The sequence below is a fragment of the Vigna angularis genome, chromosome 3, assembly GCF_016808095.1.
Source record: "Vigna angularis cultivar LongXiaoDou No.4 chromosome 3, ASM1680809v1, whole genome shotgun sequence".
In the NCBI taxonomy this organism is placed as follows: domain Eukaryota; kingdom Viridiplantae; phylum Streptophyta; class Magnoliopsida; order Fabales; family Fabaceae; genus Vigna; species Vigna angularis.
Genome location: NC_068972.1, coordinates 13,145,711 through 13,165,357, shown reverse-complemented (window position 1 = coordinate 13,165,357; position 19,647 = coordinate 13,145,711). Strand labels below are relative to the sequence as shown.

Genomic DNA, 19,647 nt, shown 5'->3' with positions numbered 1-19,647 from the left:
AATAATTAGTGGCACCTTAGGTTTAAGCTTACATGTTATTGGTATGCAAGAGTTGTGTCCCAATAATTGGAAGCAAAGTCACATTGGTGAAGGGAAGTGGGTCGATGAGAGTGAGTGGTTGAATAGGTGGCAATGTTCTGATCCACCACGCAGTCTGAATACAGCTATCTCACTTTCACCAAAACAAAACAAAACAACCACCGTTGTCATCCAATTATTTCATTCACCGCAAATTAAAAGAGAATTGAAGTGGACCCCACCACAGCCCTTTCAACGGCATCCATGCACCCTTTTTGCTTCGTATCAGTTGCAGCTAGAAGCCACCTTATCGGTATCATCACTTTCTTTTATTCATTCTCATATTCACACATGTCTTTTTCCTCTCTCTATAAATATATATTTCACCACCTTATCAATTCCTCATGCACCCAATTCAATTTTAAACCTTTATACCACCAATTATGAGAGCACCAACCATCCTAAGGAGCCTCCCCATGCGCCACCTTCACCCAAAACCACCGGCCAAGGTCGCACCTTTGCCGCAAAAAACCCGCTTCCACCGGGAACTTGCGGCGGAGCTCAACACCCTCCGCTCACAAGGCGAAATTGGGCTGGCTCAGTTGCTTGATGCTGCCATCACCACACAGAAAATAGCCTCGGATTCTCTTGTCAAAATTTGTTACCAAGACTGTGCCGATCGTGGTTCTGTTGATAAGTACCTTGAAGACAACGTTGAGATTCTTGATGCATGCAATTATTTCATGGACAAAATGGAACACATCAATAAGTACGTGGACTCATTGAGGGTGGTTTTGCATTTGGCCGATAGAGGTGGTGCTGCAAAGCCTACGACTCGTGCTTTGGAGCTTTTGGAGTCATGTGAAAGCATGGAAAAGAGGTGCAGAGCAATGGAGAACCACCATGACTCTTGTTTGAAGAAGATGTTACGGCAAAAGCTGTGTCATGAAACCGAACTGAGTGAGGTTATGTGTGGGTCTAAAGCCATGGCCTTGATGTCCTGCAGGTTTCTTGAGCTTGGTCTATCGTTTGATAAAAAACGTGGATTGCCCCTGATGAAGATTTCTCAGGCTACGAGTTCTTGGTTGAAGATGTTGGAGGAGTTGGAAAATCAAGCAGAAGGGGGTGCTGAGAAGAAGAAGAAGAAGATGCAGAGAAGGAGATGTTGGTCATCTTTGTTGATGCAGACAGAAGCTGCAGCTAGAGAATTGAAGGAGCAGATGAAGGGTAAACGGGAAAAGGAGATGAAATATGCTGTTGAGAGACTCAAGATAAGCTGCAGGGAACTGGAGCATGGGGTTGAAATTATTGAGGAAAGAGTGAAGACTTTGTATAAAAGTTTGATTGATGTTAGAATGACTTTGTTGGGGATTCTTTCCCAGTCTACTACACTGTTTAGATCCAATTAGAATCACTTCTCGAATCATGCCACTTTGCTGCTGACAGTTACTCATGTATAGATTCTTTTATCTAATACGTATATTTACAATGGAATTTGTACTGATCCTAATTTATTATATAGTTTTTAACTTTTTCTTATATTTAAAGTTTGTGTTTTCTCTTACATTCTGAGATGATCTTCTCTTTCTTAGTTTAAGTTACTTATTAATTTAAGATGGGGTGATGATGCTGGCTACTGATATTTTCTAAATTTAGAATAGACAATTAGTTGCGTATGCCTGAGTATATCAACTTTAGAAACAACTTTGATAGGTTATAGCATATCATATCAACTAAAACTAAACAACTTAAGTTTGATTTTAACCGGTAAAATATTAACTATTTATATGTGAAAGTGTTCAATAAACTACTGCAAATAAATAACACTCAAAAGGCTGTAGCATAATGTTAACATATAACACGTAAAAAAAAACTCTTAACAATGTAAAATAAATGTTATTTATTTATAGTATTTTAAAATGATTAAATGATAGAAATTAAACAATACTTTAAATTAAAATTCGCATATTTGACAAGGACTAAAAACAATAATTTAAATTTTATAGGGGTAAAAAATGAAGAAGATATATAGGAACAAAAATTAAAGCTAGTTAATTTTTAGAATTTACAAATATATTAAGCTTATAAGAATTACAAAGTAAATTACTAAAACAGTAAAATTGTATGAAGTATGGTTCATAAGTTTAAGAATTACCGTAAACAAATCTTACTAAAAATGTTCTTTGATAAAAAAATAAATTAAAAAACTAAATAATGTTCATATTATATTACTACAATTTTAAGAGACCTAATGCTTGCATGGTTTCAAATTTTATTAAAAGTGGGTTGTTCCTTGTTTAGTTCATTGCATCCAAATCCTCTTAGTGTTTTGCACTTTCCAAAAGCAAACCATCTGTACTTGATGAAAAAGAAGAGATAGGAAAACAAAAAATGTTAAAAAAGTAAGAGAAAAAGTTCATTAAAGGAGGGACAGAAACAACCTTTTTTATACTGAAATGACAAAACCATTATTCTTCTCTTTCACCATAGGTTTCAGGTGATTGGTTAATTTTAATTTTGGCAAAACAGGGACAGAAACTTCTACATATAAGCAACTATTCTTTTCTACAACAAGAGAAAAGGAGACGCCAAAACATGTTCCTAGAATTGACAGATTCAATGAACTTGATGACCTAAAAAAGAACACACTGAAATGAGTATATAAACTGAAGCAGCTGAAGTTGTGGTTGTCTTTTGGTTGGTTCCCTTTGACAAAAAAGCAAGAAGGAATGAGAGAAGATAGAAAAGATGGCTCTTTTCAGAAAGTCTTCACATGTGAAGCATATATCTCATATTCTGAATTAGCAGCATGGATGGTCAAGAGTGGAGCATCATCTACTGTGACCACACTTCAACTCTATGGAATCAGGTTCAATCACTGCTAACAAACAACTAAGTGCACAACACAAAAGTGAAAAAAAGGTAAAAGGAAAATGGCCCATGCAGGTCTCGAACCTGCGACCTTCGCGTTATTAGCACGACGCTCTAACCAACTGAGCTAATAGGCCAGTTGTTTATTAAGTGCTATTTTTATTTAAAATATGTTTTAATTAAACTAATTTTACTTCTGCAAACTTCTGAGGTTGGATCTATGGGTTAAATTATTTTTTAATAGTTTAAATATTGGTATACTTCATTATAAATATATTAATCCAATAAAAAAATTATTTATTACTCTTAAATTAACAAATGACATTTATTTATTTTATTAATACATAGTTAATTATGACACTATCAAAATTAGTATTAACTCAAAAGTAACATAATAACTTTTAAAAAATGTTGAAAAATCAATTTCAATCCAAATCAATTTTAAAAGTGATTAAAAAATTATTTAACCCTCGTGCTAATTATTAGCATGATATTCTGACGAAAAAAAATACTTTTAAAAAATAAAATATTATAATAATATATGAAATTTATGATGAAATTTGAGGGTTTTTTTTTTAATTCAGCTAGTAAAAAGAATAACAAAAAAAATAAAAACATCATTAAATAAGAGCAAAACAAAAAACATAGTTTTAGTATAACTATTTAATTATAAAAAAAACGGAATGAAGTAGTGTCTTTTTCTTTTCCTTAGTGTCCTCTTCCTGTTAGGGTTTTTGAAGTTGCAGTGATTTCAGGCATCCTACGAACTTTGATTTCACGCATCCTTCGAACTTTGATTAATGCGTTTTCAGTGACCAAGTCTCTAAGAAGATCGCGATTCCCCAAAAGCTTATTTATTCTATCTGGCGGAATCCGCGCTGCGACACGGTACGATGTTTCGTTCCTTTTCCTTAATCGCATTGCGAACCTAATCCTACATTACAAATGCTCTCTTTTCATTATGGGCCTGTTGAACTTTGTTCACTTAGTGAGAATTAGCTTCAGGGTTCCTTGTTTTCTCTGGCTTTGAATTTTCGGTGTGATTGTTTCTCCCATTGTTGGTGAATTGTACTGTGCGATGGGAATTAGCTAGGATAGGCATGGTCGTAATTTTGAATGGTGATGTGATTATTTTACTTATTACAGTGGCAATGGCGTATGTGGATGAGGATGGCTCTTCTGGCTCTGGTGAAGACGTGCATATGTTGGATGGACACAAGCGTCATCAGGTTGTTGTGCCGTCTGGTTCCGGTGGTCGGAAGCGGAGCCGCAAGGCTAACGGCGATGCCATTGTGGATGCCATGCTGGAGATTGCTGCTGCTTCAAAGATGAGGGCCAATGCAATTCTGAAGAATGAGGACAGGTTCTCCATAAGCAAGTGCATTAAGGTGTTGGATGAGTTGCAAGGTGTTGATGAACAGCTCTACTTTCTTGCCTTGGATTTGTTTGAGAACAACTCCAGTGCCCGTGAGATTTTCATCTCTCTCAAGGGTGAGAAGAGGTTGCCATGGTTGCAGTGCAAGTTGAGTGCCCCCCATAGTTGAAATTGTTTGTGAAAGTGATTGGATTATTTTGTACAGTCAAGCAGGTTGAAGAGGGGATGTATATAGTTTTGGAATTTTGAATGTTAATTCCCCAATCCCATAATTTTAAGTTTATTGTTGGGATTGCTGTGTTATGCATAATGGGAAATTTGAAATGCTTTCTGAAAGTATGAAACAGATACATCAGAATTGCAAACAATTTTTGCCACATTCGTTCTCTTTGTAGGTACACACCAGTCAGATGGAACTTATTCTTGTACCAGCTGCTGCTGGCTACTGTCACTGTAGCTAGTAGCTTGCAAATTTAAGTTGCAGTTTATGCACTTATTTTATCTTGTTTGGCAATATTATACTAAGGTTGTCCTTGATGATGACCAAGTTCGGAACTTTCCCTGAATACTATGCTTGTTTGGACTCGTTATGTGCCCACGTCACGACTTTAACATTTGGATTGAATTTTTCTTTTTTTTTGACAAGGTGTTACCTTATTATAATTAAATGCAGCTCAGATGATCGTTGTTGCTGCTGTCATTCAGTGTGCTATTCAAAGATTTAGAGGGAAATAGACACGACTACATATGTTTATGAGGGTATGTTATGTTTAACGCTGTTTCTCTACTAACTTCAATGACAGAAATTCAAAATGGGAACTTTGTACTCTCGAAGAACAGCAGCATGGAAACCATTTTTCTATCTTTGGGTTGTCAACAAGCAACTGATTTTCACTCACAAATGGGAGTTAATCTTCCATGTAAGAATATATATCATGTAGAAATAAATAATTTAATATTATTTTTGTAACATTAGAATGATTGTTGCTTTTCTGGTATAATGCTTTTCGTGCAGTGGAATGACCATCTTTGATTCATTTTGTTTCTGTTACAGCTCTTTGTACAGGAAGGTTATGATTTTAACATCAAAGTTTTGCATACAATACAATGTATACGTCGCTGTTAAAGAGTCTGTTTAACAGAGAATTGTAACTTAAAATTTTATAAGAAACAACGGACATAAACAGTTCTATAAGAAAAAAGAGAATTGTAAGTTATAATTAGTTTAAGAATTAAAAATCAAATTTTTAAAAAGTGAATAAGAAATATTTTTTGCAAACTTGTTCATCCATAAGTTAATTTAACAAATAAAGAAATTGATTTTTTTTTCACTACCTAAAGTGTCTGTGGAGAAGTTTCTCAAAATATATATGCCAAATCTCGTTGAATAAGTGTGCCTAAACATCCTTTAATCTCATCACATCAAAGTTGACCTAAGTTTATGTATGTGTAAATTTGGTCCATGATTGACATATGTAATAATATTAACACACCCTACAAAACATGACATAACATTACTAATGTGATTCTAACTGACACATCATTCGTGTCATTGATTTAACTATGTGCGCCATCCTTTTTTGTTGTACAAAGGCAATTGGTCGTCTTCTTCTTCAGCTTGACATTCACATGCAATTATCCCATCCATCACAAATATGTAAATAAAATCAGGCTTAATACCTCTTTTTGTCCCTCGAAAGAGGGGTTGTGTTCAAAATGGTCCTACCTTTTTTAAAAAGTAACAAATGATTCCAACTTTTGAAAAAACAGGTCAAGTTAATCCTTTTTGCTAACGGCGTCAAAAATTAAACGGTGCAGTTGCCACTCTGGACAAAACTTAATGACGTGTCTAGTTTTATCTTATTGTGTGGCAGTAGCATGGCAGTGAGGTTAAAATTGTAACGAAAAAAGGCACAGTTGAAAACCCATGATTAACTGACGCTCAGTCTTTGCTGAATTTGAGCTTGGGTCTGTACTTGATCAACACAGTTGTTCAGAATGGAGGGAACTGCAGCAAACTGAACTTCAGTTGGAATAGTAAAACCCTCCTCCTTTAGCCTCTCAATCAACACATGTGGGAGCCCAAGTTCTGAAAATGACTTTGCAGCAAAAGGGGCAAACTCCATTTGTTGTTTTTCTACAACCCTATATGCTGTCTTCTTCTTTTCATTAGTGTCAAAGGACTTTCCTTTGCTCTTGAGATTTTCATTGGGTGAACCAAATGGCTTAACCTTATTAGATTTGCTTTTGTTCTCAGCTTCAGTTTCAGTTTGGAAACCAAATAGCTTAGCCTAGACGAAATCAAAGCTCGCATCTTTTAACCAAGAAAAAAAGAACAATCTTGTGTATGTCTTGTTCGTCCTCTAAATGGGACAAAACAAATATTAATGGCTGCTAAAACCCTTTGGAGGAAACCTTCAAATCTGATACGGATAAAAATGAGAAAACCTTCACCTTTAACAAGATAAACACTAACTCCAATTTCAACACAGCTTTCACCACAATGTTTAATCCCAAAGTGCGATTTTCAGTCTAACCCTGACCCCTTTTTTTTTTAACCTCTCTCACAGTACATTGCCATGTACTCAATTTATTTTCTCCCAATTTTAATTTTACACGTCAATAAACCTAACACTGCCACGCAATCACATAAAATTGACACGTCATTAAGTTTTGTCCAGTAGGGGACAACTGTACCATCTAATTTTTTATGGCGTAACCAAAAAGGATTAACTTGACCCATTTTTTCAAAAGTTGGGATCATTTGTTACTTTTTAAAAAATGTAGGACCATTTTGAACACAATCCCTCTTTCGAGGGACCAAAAGAGGTATTAAACCATAAAATCAAGTCAATTCCCTTAAGTCACATAACAAATCTTCTAAAACACACAATACTAACATGAATATTCATGGGATATCATTCCTGGAACATGACATAAAAAACGAACTCTACTACTTTAAAATACCTAATCCATGATTTACATCCTAAAGACTTCAACATTTTGGATTTTAGAACAGAAAATATCGTAACCATTCCGGAAAGCTCAGTGTAAATTACTTTTATTTGCTTAACCTAAGATATTACTGGGTTGACTCATCTAGGAATCTATTCCAAGTTTTCCTTTCCAAAAAATCTATACTTAAAATATATATTTTTTTATCGAGAGCAAGTATTCTAAAATTAAATTACTTTTTTATACTTTTATAGATAATCCACTTTGAAATACTTCTGTAAAGAACCTTATGTCTGTGGGAGTGAAAATTTTCTGTTGACACCAACAGCAAGGACTTGAAGACAGCTGTGCAAGAAATGTAGGCGTAGGAATGATTTCTAAAAACAAAGATTAAGATACTTTTGTCTTTTACCTGTATGCAAAGGATGCAGTAGGAAATATAAGAATACCCAAACATTCTTCTTTTACAAAATTCTGCATAAATCAAGAAAATTCTAGTTCAAGTAAATGTGATTATTATACAGAAAAATGTTACCATACTTCAGAACATATTACATAATTTCTCCAGAATGTAAAATTGTTAGTTTGGAAAAAATTCCAAACTTTTTAAAAAAAAAAATAAATCAATTTCTCCAATAGATTAAATTAACTTATAGAACTTAACAATAAAAATTTAATGAATACAAAAAGTTGACACAATTCACTAGTAAAAAACAGTATTTTATACATGAACTAATTTCAACTGATTAAAAAATTACATAAATTTCTTGCTTTTCTTTTGTAAGAAAATGTTTATAAAAAAAATTGTCTAAACATTTAGTCAACTCAGACCAAGATTTTTTTCTTTAAATAGAAACTGTAACAGATACAATGTATAAACCCGATTTATCGAGTGTCACAGTTAAACCCTTGAACTTCTAAGAAACAGCAAGAGCAAAAGTTGCAGTAAGTAGGCATGAACTGAGAAAAATTACAATGTAAATATTTGTTTATTGAGTAACACGACATCTTGAGTTACACGACACAATATCTTTCTAAATAGGCATTATATATCATCCCACTATCGGGCCAAAAAAACATAAAAAGGAGGTTTACAAACTCACCCATCCCCCACCTCCCCAAACTATGGCAAATTAATTCATTGACAAGAAATGCACCCGTGCCAGGGTATATTCCTTTCCAGCAATCCAGACCCCAGTCTGCGACCATTGTACATCTTCCCAGTCCAAATTTTCCTCCAGTACCTGGACAGCAAGTTCAGAGTTTCAATTATGATACAATGGAAAAGTTTAAATATGCATTCTACACGTACTTTGAGTAGCATGCCAATTGTAATTAGCGTGAATTTGCATAAGGAATTGAAGAAAGCCAAACAAGGACCAAGAGAGAAAAGACTACCCGAGATCACCAAGTGAACTGAACCACATAGTGCTTATAAAATTCAAAAGTATCGAGTTAACAATAGGCCAACATAAAAAGGCTTTCTGTGTTATAGAGAAACTGAAACAAGAGAGCAGGTATGCAGCATGCATACTGACTTTGAAAACAGAAGACTAGTGACTGGAGCAGATCTTAACAACCCTGGGCCCCAACGCCAAACCCCAATGGCTGGAGGCTACTAACAACAAACAATAATCTATAACATCAATGGAACTCGCAAAAGGAGAGAAGGGGGAAAATTCTGAAGACATTTTTCAACACGCCAGTTAAAATAAATGAAAAGTGATTTAAAAATACCTCAACATATTCAAGAGGCAGAGGGATGCCAATTGTACGCATCACTTTCTGTGGCAGGGGTTTCTTACAACGAGACCAACGGAAAGAGTCAATCAAGACACTCTCACAATCATTCTTTTCACCATTTGCAGAATGTGCATGGTGATTTTGAGACTTTTCTGAGGCAGGGTCATGCAACTGAGTTGCTGGTGTAGCCTTGACCATCTTCTCTCCAGCAAAGCAAAGTTCGTATCTAAAAATAAATGAATCATTATTAGAAGAGAGACCAAGAACTCGGACTTTCTAGAACATCTTCAAACGGAATAATACTTTTCAAGATCATCATCGTGGATTCGTCAAAATTTCATAATTTAAAAGTCAGTATGATAATAAAACATGACTTGTACACGAAAATAACACTGATATGAGCGAAATTTCATCCAATATGGCTTTGCATTTTCAAGTACATTCCTGTTGCGTGTGACATTTCAGTATTTAACAATTACTGCAGGGACAGTTGAAATACAGATACCAATTTAGCACAACTTCCATATCAAAAATACCTGGACAAATGTGTCTCCAAATACAAAACTTCTCCCTTCTTCAGACGAGCAGATGTGTACAGTGGCCTTTTTAAACCCTTGTCAGCAACAATACTTATACTATATTTGATCCTGACATTAACAGAATTATAACTTACGTTATAATTACAAGTATAGATAGTAGGTTTATATAGTAATCACAATAAGGTGAAAAATATGTTGGATATGAGGTTTCTAATTTAGTAAAAGAAATATTGCAATATAATCCACATTACCTAAGGCTCAGATATTTTCAAATTTTACCAAAAAAAAAAGTATTAGTTTCTATTATTTCTATACAAACACATTACAAAATTAGGTTAAACACTTTGCCAACAAAAACTTGATAATTGTGTTTTTCATAATGATTATTGAACATATATTCTAGGCTTTTGGACTTTTATCATAAAAAAATGCTTGCTTTTAAGTTTTTTCTTTTTATTTTAACATTGTTAATAAATGTAACAAATTTGATGGTTTGTTGAAAATGTGGGATAGAATAGGTTAAATTAGGTCAAGAGATAAGTTTTCAAAGGACAATATAAAAAAAGTTGTGAAAAAAAAAAAACTCATTAATGCCTTTAATTTAGGTCCAATAGAATTCTTATAAATGAAGATTTAAGGAGAAGTGCTACATAGCTTCTGGTGAAAAAAAAGATCCTAAATTCTTAGAACCACGATTGAAAAACATCTTTACAAGCATTCATTCTGAATCAACTTTCGGTGTCAGAAATTACCCTCAAGTGAGAACAGGAGTAACTATTTTTCATTTTCGTTAGAATTAGATGTACCGAGATCAACTCATGTAAACATTTGATTTTGAATTCATGAAAGGTTTGTTTCAATTATATTGTTTTCCTCTATACCTATTGTTTAAATGGGATTTAATTGACATTTAAAAATGCTTTTAAATCCGGGATATTGGGAATAATACCTAACTGATTAATACTAACATCTTTATATTATAATGTTGATTGATTGATTGATTATAATCTCTTGCAAATTATACTTAATCAATTTAGGTTCACTTACTAAAGGAAATGATATTTGAATAAATTAGTGAGTTAATTATATCATTACGGGTGGTTATTTGAAATTCAACCCTAACATCTTTATATTATAATTTATCACATAACATTATTTCCCTCTGTCTACCAATTGTTCAACAACCTTTTCAATTCAAAGTTTGATTCTTTTATCTTTATCTCTTAAGTAATTACTATTTGAATAATCTAATGAGCTGATAATATGATTGAGATTTACCAAGATAAGCAGCTATTTTAAGTAATTGACATTGGGTGGTTTTGAGAAATTCAACCATGACATCTTCATATTATAGTTTATCACATCACATTCTCTCAATTTGTTCAAGAACATTCTCAGTTCAGAGTTTGATTTCTTTATCACTTATCTTTTTATCTTTACTTTTATATTTTTATCTTTCAGTATTCGTTTAAATTTTAATTAAAACAATATATTTTACTTTTGCAGAAACTAATATATAAACATTTTATAACTTAGGTACTGCAATAATCCCTTGAGATTAAATAGTCGAAAATAAAAATTTATTTTATTACTTGTGGACTTAGGATCGTTTGTAAAAATCCTTAACACGTACCAGGGTTCATTGCAGAGATTGTACTGTATTGTGACTTCTCGAACAAATCTTTGTTGCCGCAATGCATTCTGAAAAATAATAGACACAACGGTAATAGCTGCTTTCTGTATATAGCAACCCATAGAAAGCTAACTCCCCGGAATATGCAAAAGAAAACAGATCCAATACAAAAACAAGAGTAGTTTGGGTTTCCACTATCTGATATCATCTATTCCCCAACTTCAAGGAGGAAAAAAATACATCAATTTTAGAAAGCAGAGCAATGTACAATTACTGAAGCCAGAAAATAGAATTTAATCAATTTAATTATTGAACCGGCAATACAACAGAAATTAAAACAACACTTTAACTCAAAAAGGGCCATGTAGGGTAGAAAAAGAAATGAATAAAACGAAATTGTTAAAATACATTGCACGAGTCAGAAAGTTTATATATGGCCACGGCAGAAACAAAATATTAAGCAAGCAAAAAAAATTAAAATCAAACTACCCAACACAAATAAAGTAGCATGGATCATAATCTAAAATTATAACTACTGATTAAATTTTGTGGTCAGTTTTTTTTATTATAAGATAATGGACAAACCGAAGCTGCAGCCCTGGTAGTCATCGTCCTCTCAACAGTCACTGGAGCAAGGGTGGGTTCAATAGTTGATGTATGTGTAAGGCAAGGTTCAAGATCAATAGTTCCACCTCCTTTCTGAAGAGCAACAAAATGAACAGTTAAAAGTTTTAATATTGATAGGTACCAGGTTTAACCAGTAAAAAATATTTAGATATTTCCATGTAAGTGTTTGCACAAAGAAGCAGATGTCAATGGTAGACGTACAAACCCATTTAAGCTCAAGAACTTCTTCCACCAAAATAATATCCTCATTAGGAAGTTTAACGTGTTATAAAACCAGAACTAAAGCATTCAAACAAAACTCTGATTCTCTAGAAACAGAAGAGATCCAATTTAATAAATGGAAAATAATGAAGTAGATTACATGACAACATTAAACATATGAAACTACAACGACTCAGATAACTTCATGAGGTGAAAATTGCAAAGGACAAAAGGAGACTTTGCAGGGATTCTGATACTACCTTCAGGATGCAACACCGCTCAACTCTATAACTACAGCCAATCGCTGCACCCCAAGCTCGGGAACGTACATTATTTCTCAGAGTAGAAATATAGCCTGATATTACATACATATTACCATCATTAGATTATTCAAATGAAGCTTCAAAGGAAAACAGTATCCATAGCCACAAAAACAAAAAGGAAACCAAAAAACTAACAATTGGCTAAATTGCCTGCCACAAGAAGATAAACAATTATATAAAATTCCAAAAAAATAATTATGCACATGTAATTAAATGAGTTTCAAGAAGGTGCTACCCCAAAAGAGATTTCAGTTCACAAGAATCAAGTCCGACCCCAAAAGAGATTTCAGTTCACAAGAATCAAGTCCAACCCCAAAAGAGATTTCAGTTCACAAGAATCAAGTCCAACCCGAACAAAAGTTCCCAGAGCCATTGCAGATTTGAATTTGACAATAAACAGTTCTAAGGGTACGTCTGAGAAAAATTTGAGGGGATGAAGGAGACAATTCAGCTTCATTGTTCTAGAATTTAGAACCATATTTAATTATTTGAAAAAAATAACTCAATCATAAACCTTTTAAAACAATTTAATAACAAACTAAAGTTCAACCAGGAGACTTTAAATACTCATAACCTGAGCAAAACTTGTCGAGAAGCAACCTAGAACCTAGATCTAAATATTTTATCTAGAAAGCCATTTTCAGGGAACACGATGGTTTTGGAAAAAAGTAAAGACACGCTGTAAGGACATACAATCTTGAGGAGGTAGCACACGAACAGTCACACGCAACTCTTGTATGGCCATAGGAGGTGGAGATGCTGTTGGGCGACAGTAACCTGTATGCATGAGAACTGTGCAGGTGCAAAAATATTGCGATATCCATACTATTGTCAGCAAGTGGCCTGTCAGTTATAAGAAAATTCTAATGCATATGCTTTATAACGACTCATACCAGCAACAAGATCTGAATCATACGTGTACACATCAGTCCCCCAAAGCTGGCCACCTCTGACCTGAATATAATATTGTAATTCTCAAGACATGGATAGCATCTATAGAAAATAAATAGTATCCTATTTTAGATTTAAAATTGTACAGAAGAAAGGGCAAAGAAGCAAAAGAAAAACTCATTTCACCAAAAACATTAACATCAAACAAATGCAGATGGAAAAGAAAAAGGGATTACAAGTAGGAAGGAAAAAAAGAACACTTCAACATTCTTTACTTTAATGCTTTTATGCATGGGCTTTTCTTCCATGTCTAGAAATACAAATCAGTCATGTATATTATTTTATTTTATCAAAATGGCTAATTAAATGTCTCTATTTCAAAAATATCTGTCACTTAAGGTTTTGCACAAGAATATCCCAATCAATGCTCCCAACCCCATTGATGCTCCCCAATGTTCTCTCATACCACACAGTGGAGATATGAAAAGACAAAAATTAAAGGGCAATCCAATGCACGAGGCTCCAACCTTGTGGGGTTTAGGAAGGGCAGATGGATGTACCCTTATTCCCACAAGCAGAGGCTGTTGTCACGGTCTGAACCCAGAAGATCAAGGACAGCAAGCTTGCCATTGGGATAAGGCTTTTGCCCTCATATAAAGGACAATGATCAAATTCAAGGAAAGATATTCAAAACCCTTTTGGTTTTCTAAAGAAACGGACAAAATGAAATATTTTTCAGATACAACATATATTTTGAAATAAATAGACTGTTAAGAAGTTATTTTCCTTCATCAATTTGAAATTAGGGCCAAAATACTTCCCCCTTAATCAGCTTTCCTAACCCATTTCTCATATGGTATTGGAGCCTATCTACTCATAAATGAGTTAGGCCACCTATAGATGTCCAGCCGTGCAAACATACACACTCAATATGTCAGCACATGGTACTGGGTGGGGGTTGTTAAGATGTCCAACATTGACTAAGAATATGACCAAAATATTTTTTTATAAGGGTTAAGCTAGCTTTTGGAATCGAGTTAGGCCTAATCCATTTTTAATAGAAAAACATCATGAAGTTATTGTTAAACAAAAAATTTAATTCATTCACTTTAAAAAGCATGATTTTCAAAATATAATCTTCATTCCAAACTATAATGCATATATTAGTTTTCAATAATGCTACCAGAAGTCACCCGGTCTAAGATGTCAATAATAAAAGCGAAAAAATGAAAGCTTTTTGCTCAGTTCAGCCCCATGGACAAACTCTATCGTATCAACTATAGTTCAAAGGAATTTCAACTAGGCTTGGCTCAGTAGTTATTCACAGATGGCCAGACTGGATTTAGAAGTGTTGGAAGTCTCCCCATCAACTAAAGACAATTTAGAATATATATGTGGGTGCAAACTTTACCTTACAAGTCAGTTTTGTGGGATTGAGTTAAGCTTAAAGTCTACTTCTTAACATGATATCAGAGCTATGAGTTAGAGTCTATCCTAACGAGATTTGTATTTGTTACACACATCATTTCACTCACTAACAAGCCGCTATCAAACCACCCAGTAATATATAGTCCCATGCATGAGATGTATATACCTCAGCATTAAGAAGGTGTTGAAAGTCTCACATCGACTATAGATAAGACCAATTTAGAGTATAAATGTGGGTACAAAACTCCTTTTACAAGCCGATTTTATGGGGTGGGGTTAGGCTTTAAGTCTACTTCTTAACAAGAAGAAGTCCCTTTTTTTGGGCCAAACCAGCCACACTGATCCAGTTTTCGATAATGCATTACTAGTTTCTTTCTCCAAAAGGAAGGTTAATTTTTATCTGAAGGCTGAGGCATATAGTGGTATAGTTGAAAAACCAGGTACCCTAATCACCATCAATCTTTCAACTGCTCTGTGTAATAAAAACATGCTATAGGATAGAATTACAGGAAGGCTTACATATTGAAAACAGTTCAAGATCAATAGAAAAGTTCAGGCCTGCAATTGTTTGGTTGTAATAATACTCTAGCAAGCAAAAGCAAGGGTTTTTTAACTCTTAATCTTTTAAGGACATCTATAAGTTAGGGCATCGTCACTTGACCAAAAAAAATCACAGTCTCACATACAGACAGGTGTTACTATGGAAGAAGCAGAAGATTTGAATAAATCAAGAGGTACCAGATAATTGGCAGAATATGGATATTGATGTCTCAGAGCATCCTGGATGAATAGACAAACAACATTTTAAAAATTTTCCACTCTAAAGTTTAACAGAGGCTAGATTAGATCATGAAAGAATTAGAAACAATGTTATTTAAGAAAATTGACAGCTAAATTTGCAAAAAAAAAAACAATTAAGGAACTAGGAGGATTCAGAATCCCAATTTTAGAACTAAATTTAAATTAAGGCTTCTAAACACCAAAGTAATGGCCCAAATAGTTATTTAGATGGGGGGGATTTATCACAGTTATGCTTAAGTATTACAACATCTATAGCTTAAACAATTTTCAAAGAGTAGAACATATATCATTCTATTTAAAAGGGGGAGATAACTCAACTTTATCAAATAAATTGAACCACTTCTCAATAAGCAATTACTTTAAAGATAATACAATATAACAATGATACCCAATACCATAGTAAACATCAATTCATATATGGTCCACACCTTGACCATCGCAATAGTAAACGAATCATTTATATTGTTTCTTTTACAAAGTATATACAAACAAGAAAATAGTTTATGTAATCCTTACTTTCTTCAGGAACAAAGGGCAACAATGACCTTTCAGAAACTCAACTAACATAAATTTCAAAAGTTTGAGTGTTAAAAAATAGAGAATAGGACCTTTGAATATTGAAGTGAAACCGTATCAAAGAGCAGATATGAGCATTTACAACTTCTCAACAAGCCAGCTCTGTATAAAGGCATCCAATAGTTTCCAGAATGAACATGATAATTGGGGAAAATAGTAAACTAAAGTTCAAGTCACAGTTACAGGGATCCATATGGTAGTAGCAAAAGGTTGAATGAAAAAAAGTTAAAACCAGTATTTTAATATTTCAACAATTTTATGTTAATGGAAAGAAGGAATCTACAAGATGTAAAGAACTTTACAAAATTTATAAATGGACTGTAAACGTTATATTTATTGCATCAACAAGCATAACATAAAGCCAAGGGAAAACAAAACAAAATATGAGGAACATACAAAAATAAAAGAACGAAAATAATAAGATAATAAACATTTAAGGAGCATGATCTCAGCCTACATAGTCCTCAAACCTCTCTGACTTGTCCTTGACATTAACAAAAATACACTTTCTTTCATGGTGTGATGTACAAGTATACAAACATCAGATATGCAAAAAATAAGTCACGAGAAAACCAAAAACAACAAATATTTAAAATTTATTTTGCAGAAAATAAGCAGGAAGAATAATAGTCATTCTTACAAAAAAATGAAGACATGCATTATTCAATTTTATAAAATGAAAAAGAAAAAAAAGCTTACTTGGCGGTTTGTAGCCGTGACATGTTCAGATGGTATCCGAATTTCCAGAGTGGGGCCATTATTAGAGCTTTCACCATTTTTTTCTATTTGAGATTGAGATGATTCATATTCCTTCCACAATTTTATCAGCTCTTGCATGCTTTCACCAACTTTGTAAACAACAGAAGAAACTTCTATTTTACCTGAAATACAATAAATTATAAATAGTGGACATGCAAAGGAAAGCCGCAGAAACATCAAACACTAACTTTCTCGATTCCATACACATATAGTATCATGTACCAACAGTAGACTAGTAGTAACTGATAACAACTTCACATCAAATAACAAAGTAAGAAATAAGTGTAATCGAAATGCATAAATATGAAAGAAGAGAATAAATCAAAAAATATAAAGGAAAGGGTTAATAATAGCAATCTGCTAAAACCTGCATTATTTCATGAAGGTACAAATTTGGTAGTCTTACATTAAATCAAGCCAGTGAAACAAAATGACGCCATACCTTGAGACCTGCAAAATATATAGCGAGATATAATCACTAAAAAGAAAAATATAGTATGAAAGACCTTAACTAAAAACACCATAGAAATAGGTTTCAATCAATTGAGACAGATTTTCTAACAAATAGAATTATGAAGCCTCAACTTGTATAGCTGAAACAAATGGTTTAAATTAAAATTAAACCAAGAAAGATAGAGGAAGAAAGTACCCATCATTGTCTTGGGCACGGGATCTGAAACAAGGCTCCCGGTTAGGCACCTGAGGGCTCCCTCTAGATCGTTGTATCCTCTTACGGTGCTGACTGCTGTAATTATAGGCCTCTCTCTCCTTCTCCAACACCCCTTCTCCATCAGCACACACATCATTTGATTCCTTGTCAAGGCACCTACTTCGCTTATCAGACTTGTCTCCTTCTAAATCAGCCTCCCTTTCTTTCCTCTTCTCTCTAGCTTCTCTATCTACATTTTTCCAGCTATCAACATCCTTTTGTTTCTGCTGCTCTGGTAACAGACTTCCATGTTCAGGAAGTTTTGCCAATCCATCAGCAGGTTCCTTCTCGTTATTTGAAACCTCTTTCTCCATTCCATTCCACAATTCCCTCTTCATTTGATCTTTTTCCCTCTCTTTTAAATTTTCTTTCTCTTTTGGAAGATCTTTTTTATCCCTCTCTAACCTTTCTACATCTCTATCTTCCTTGGCAGGTTCTTTGCAGTCAACAATACTACTGCTAACTTGTGTACTATTTTTACGATCACTTCTTTCTTTTTCCCTATCTCCCCAGTCCCGATGCTTCGCATCCTTCCTCTTTCTATCTTTCTCTTTAGTTCTGTCATCACCTTTAGGATCAGCTTTGTTCTCTGCAACAGCTTCATGAGCTTCCACATAATCCCTTTCTTCAGTTGTTGAACTCTCCTTCCCAACCTCAACTGAACCTTGTGTATTTCCACGTAACATTTGCCATGTGTCCAAACTCCCACTAGGAGCATCAGAATATCTTTTTCCTCGATGGTACTCTTTTAAATCTTTCCAATTCACATGGATGCTAACCACATTATAACCATCTTTATCTGTCTTGATGTCACCTTTTAGATCACTATGACTATCTCGATCATGCCTAATATCCTTGCAGTCATCTCCTTTACCTTCTACACGTACATCCTTTTCACTCTTAGCACTTGGAGGATCCCTTCTTGCTTCACCATACAATTCCTTCTTTTCAGTCTTTGCATCACGATTCTCAAACCGGATGTCTCTAATATCCTTGGCATCCCTTGATTCTGTCCTGCTCTCAGGACCAGTAGGATGATCTGCATGAGAGTCATTTAAAGATGATGACATCCGATACACAGGATGAAGAGGAGATCGTTTATCTGCATCACGAAATTCAGTTCGGGGTGCTTTTGCCACTCGTGAGTCCTGATTTATATCATAAGGCCTGTGGTACTCATTTGAAACTGATGATGAAACCAACTTCGAATATGTCAAATCTTCATGCGGGTGCTTCGGAGATGGATGAACAGACTCTTCATGGGATCTCTTAGGTGCGCCACTCATAATGAAAAGCCAACAGAGTCATAAAACATAAAACGAAAGAATCTGGCAGCCAAGACAATCCCTGTCTCAGCAGCCCGTTCGCTGTACGAAACTCAGTAACTGTACGGCAGCAAAAAAAGAAAGTTTAGGAACCACCCAAGGCCACATCAATTTTCACAACCACTCAAAATGATTATACAACAAATGCATCACCAACACTGAATCACACAATGGCAACATTCAAACCTAACACAAACCAAAGGCGACGAGGGAGACAGTAATTGATACATCATCCCAATATATTCGACACCAAATCAAATTAACAGCGCGTAAAGCAAATATTAAGTCCAATTTGAAAATTTCAAATTGCTTCTTAGACACCGCAGGTACATACATGCAGTTCAAGTACGATCAGAAACAACGGTATAATAAGCGTACGAACTAAGCAAAAGAAAAAACCGTAGAATAACAATTAACAATGAGTGAAAACTAAAAATATAGCAGTAACAGATCTCGCAAATAATTAAATACAAGTAAAGCATACGCAAAGAAACACCGAACCTGGAATAAACAAAAGCAGTGTTTCCCCCAACGAGATGAATGAGAGAGGCAATTGAACGTTATATGCTAAGCAACGAATGCAGATGAATGACGAAACAGCCCTACTCGTAGTGGTGACGTTACAAGGAAGAGCAGGGAAGAAAGAAGAAAAAGAGTGATCGAAGGAAGAATTGCGAAAATTGGAAAATAAAACCCTAGAAATTGTGGTTGGTTTGGTTGACCTTAGGATGCGTTGGGGATGAGAGTGGTGAGACCCTCTGTCTCTGTGTTCTGCTACGTTGGGTCTGTCTCCTTCGCTCTGTCTATGCTTTTGCGGAGGCTGCGTGAAATGTTCGCAGTCGTTTAAAAAGCATGTAAATTGTAATGTTAATA

General features: G+C 34.4%; 3 protein-coding genes and 1 non-coding gene across 4 annotated transcripts; 2 read left to right on the top strand and 2 right to left on the bottom strand.

The window, feature by feature from the left end:
* Nucleotides 1–429: 429 nt before the first annotated feature.
* On the top strand, nt 430–1,582 carry LOC128195920 (uncharacterized). Its single transcript, XM_052874906.1, has one exon. It carries the CDS (start codon nt 462–464, stop codon nt 1,425–1,427), a length of 966 nt encoding a protein of 321 aa, XP_052730866.1. The 5' UTR covers nt 430–461; the 3' UTR covers nt 1,428–1,582.
* A 1,370-nt stretch (nt 1,583–2,952) lies between these two features.
* On the bottom strand, nt 2,953–3,026 carry TRNAI-AAU (transfer RNA isoleucine (anticodon AAU)). Its single transcript has one exon. It is a non-coding gene; the product is annotated as a tRNA-Ile (tRNA).
* A 544-nt stretch (nt 3,027–3,570) lies between these two features.
* On the top strand, nt 3,571–4,758 carry LOC128196034 (uncharacterized). Its single transcript, XM_052875580.1, has 2 exons — nt 3,571–3,777; nt 4,036–4,758. The coding sequence occupies exon 2, from the start codon at nt 4,041–4,043 to the stop codon at nt 4,431–4,433; it is 393 nt and encodes a 130-aa protein (XP_052731540.1). The 5' UTR covers nt 3,571–3,777; nt 4,036–4,040; the 3' UTR covers nt 4,434–4,758.
* A 3,417-nt stretch (nt 4,759–8,175) lies between these two features.
* On the bottom strand, nt 8,176–19,647 carry LOC108325977 (uncharacterized). The gene is made up of 12 exons (XM_017559163.2): nt 19,276–19,647; nt 17,390–18,834; nt 17,183–17,190; nt 16,681–16,862; nt 13,179–13,239; nt 12,979–13,077; nt 12,223–12,317; nt 11,720–11,833; nt 11,135–11,202; nt 9,499–9,609; nt 8,957–9,188; nt 8,176–8,463 (listed from the first exon to the last, which is right to left on the bottom strand). Exons 2-12 carry the CDS (start codon nt 18,733–18,735, stop codon nt 8,353–8,355), a joined length of 2,427 nt encoding a protein of 808 aa, XP_017414652.1. The 5' UTR covers nt 18,736–18,834; nt 19,276–19,647; the 3' UTR covers nt 8,176–8,352.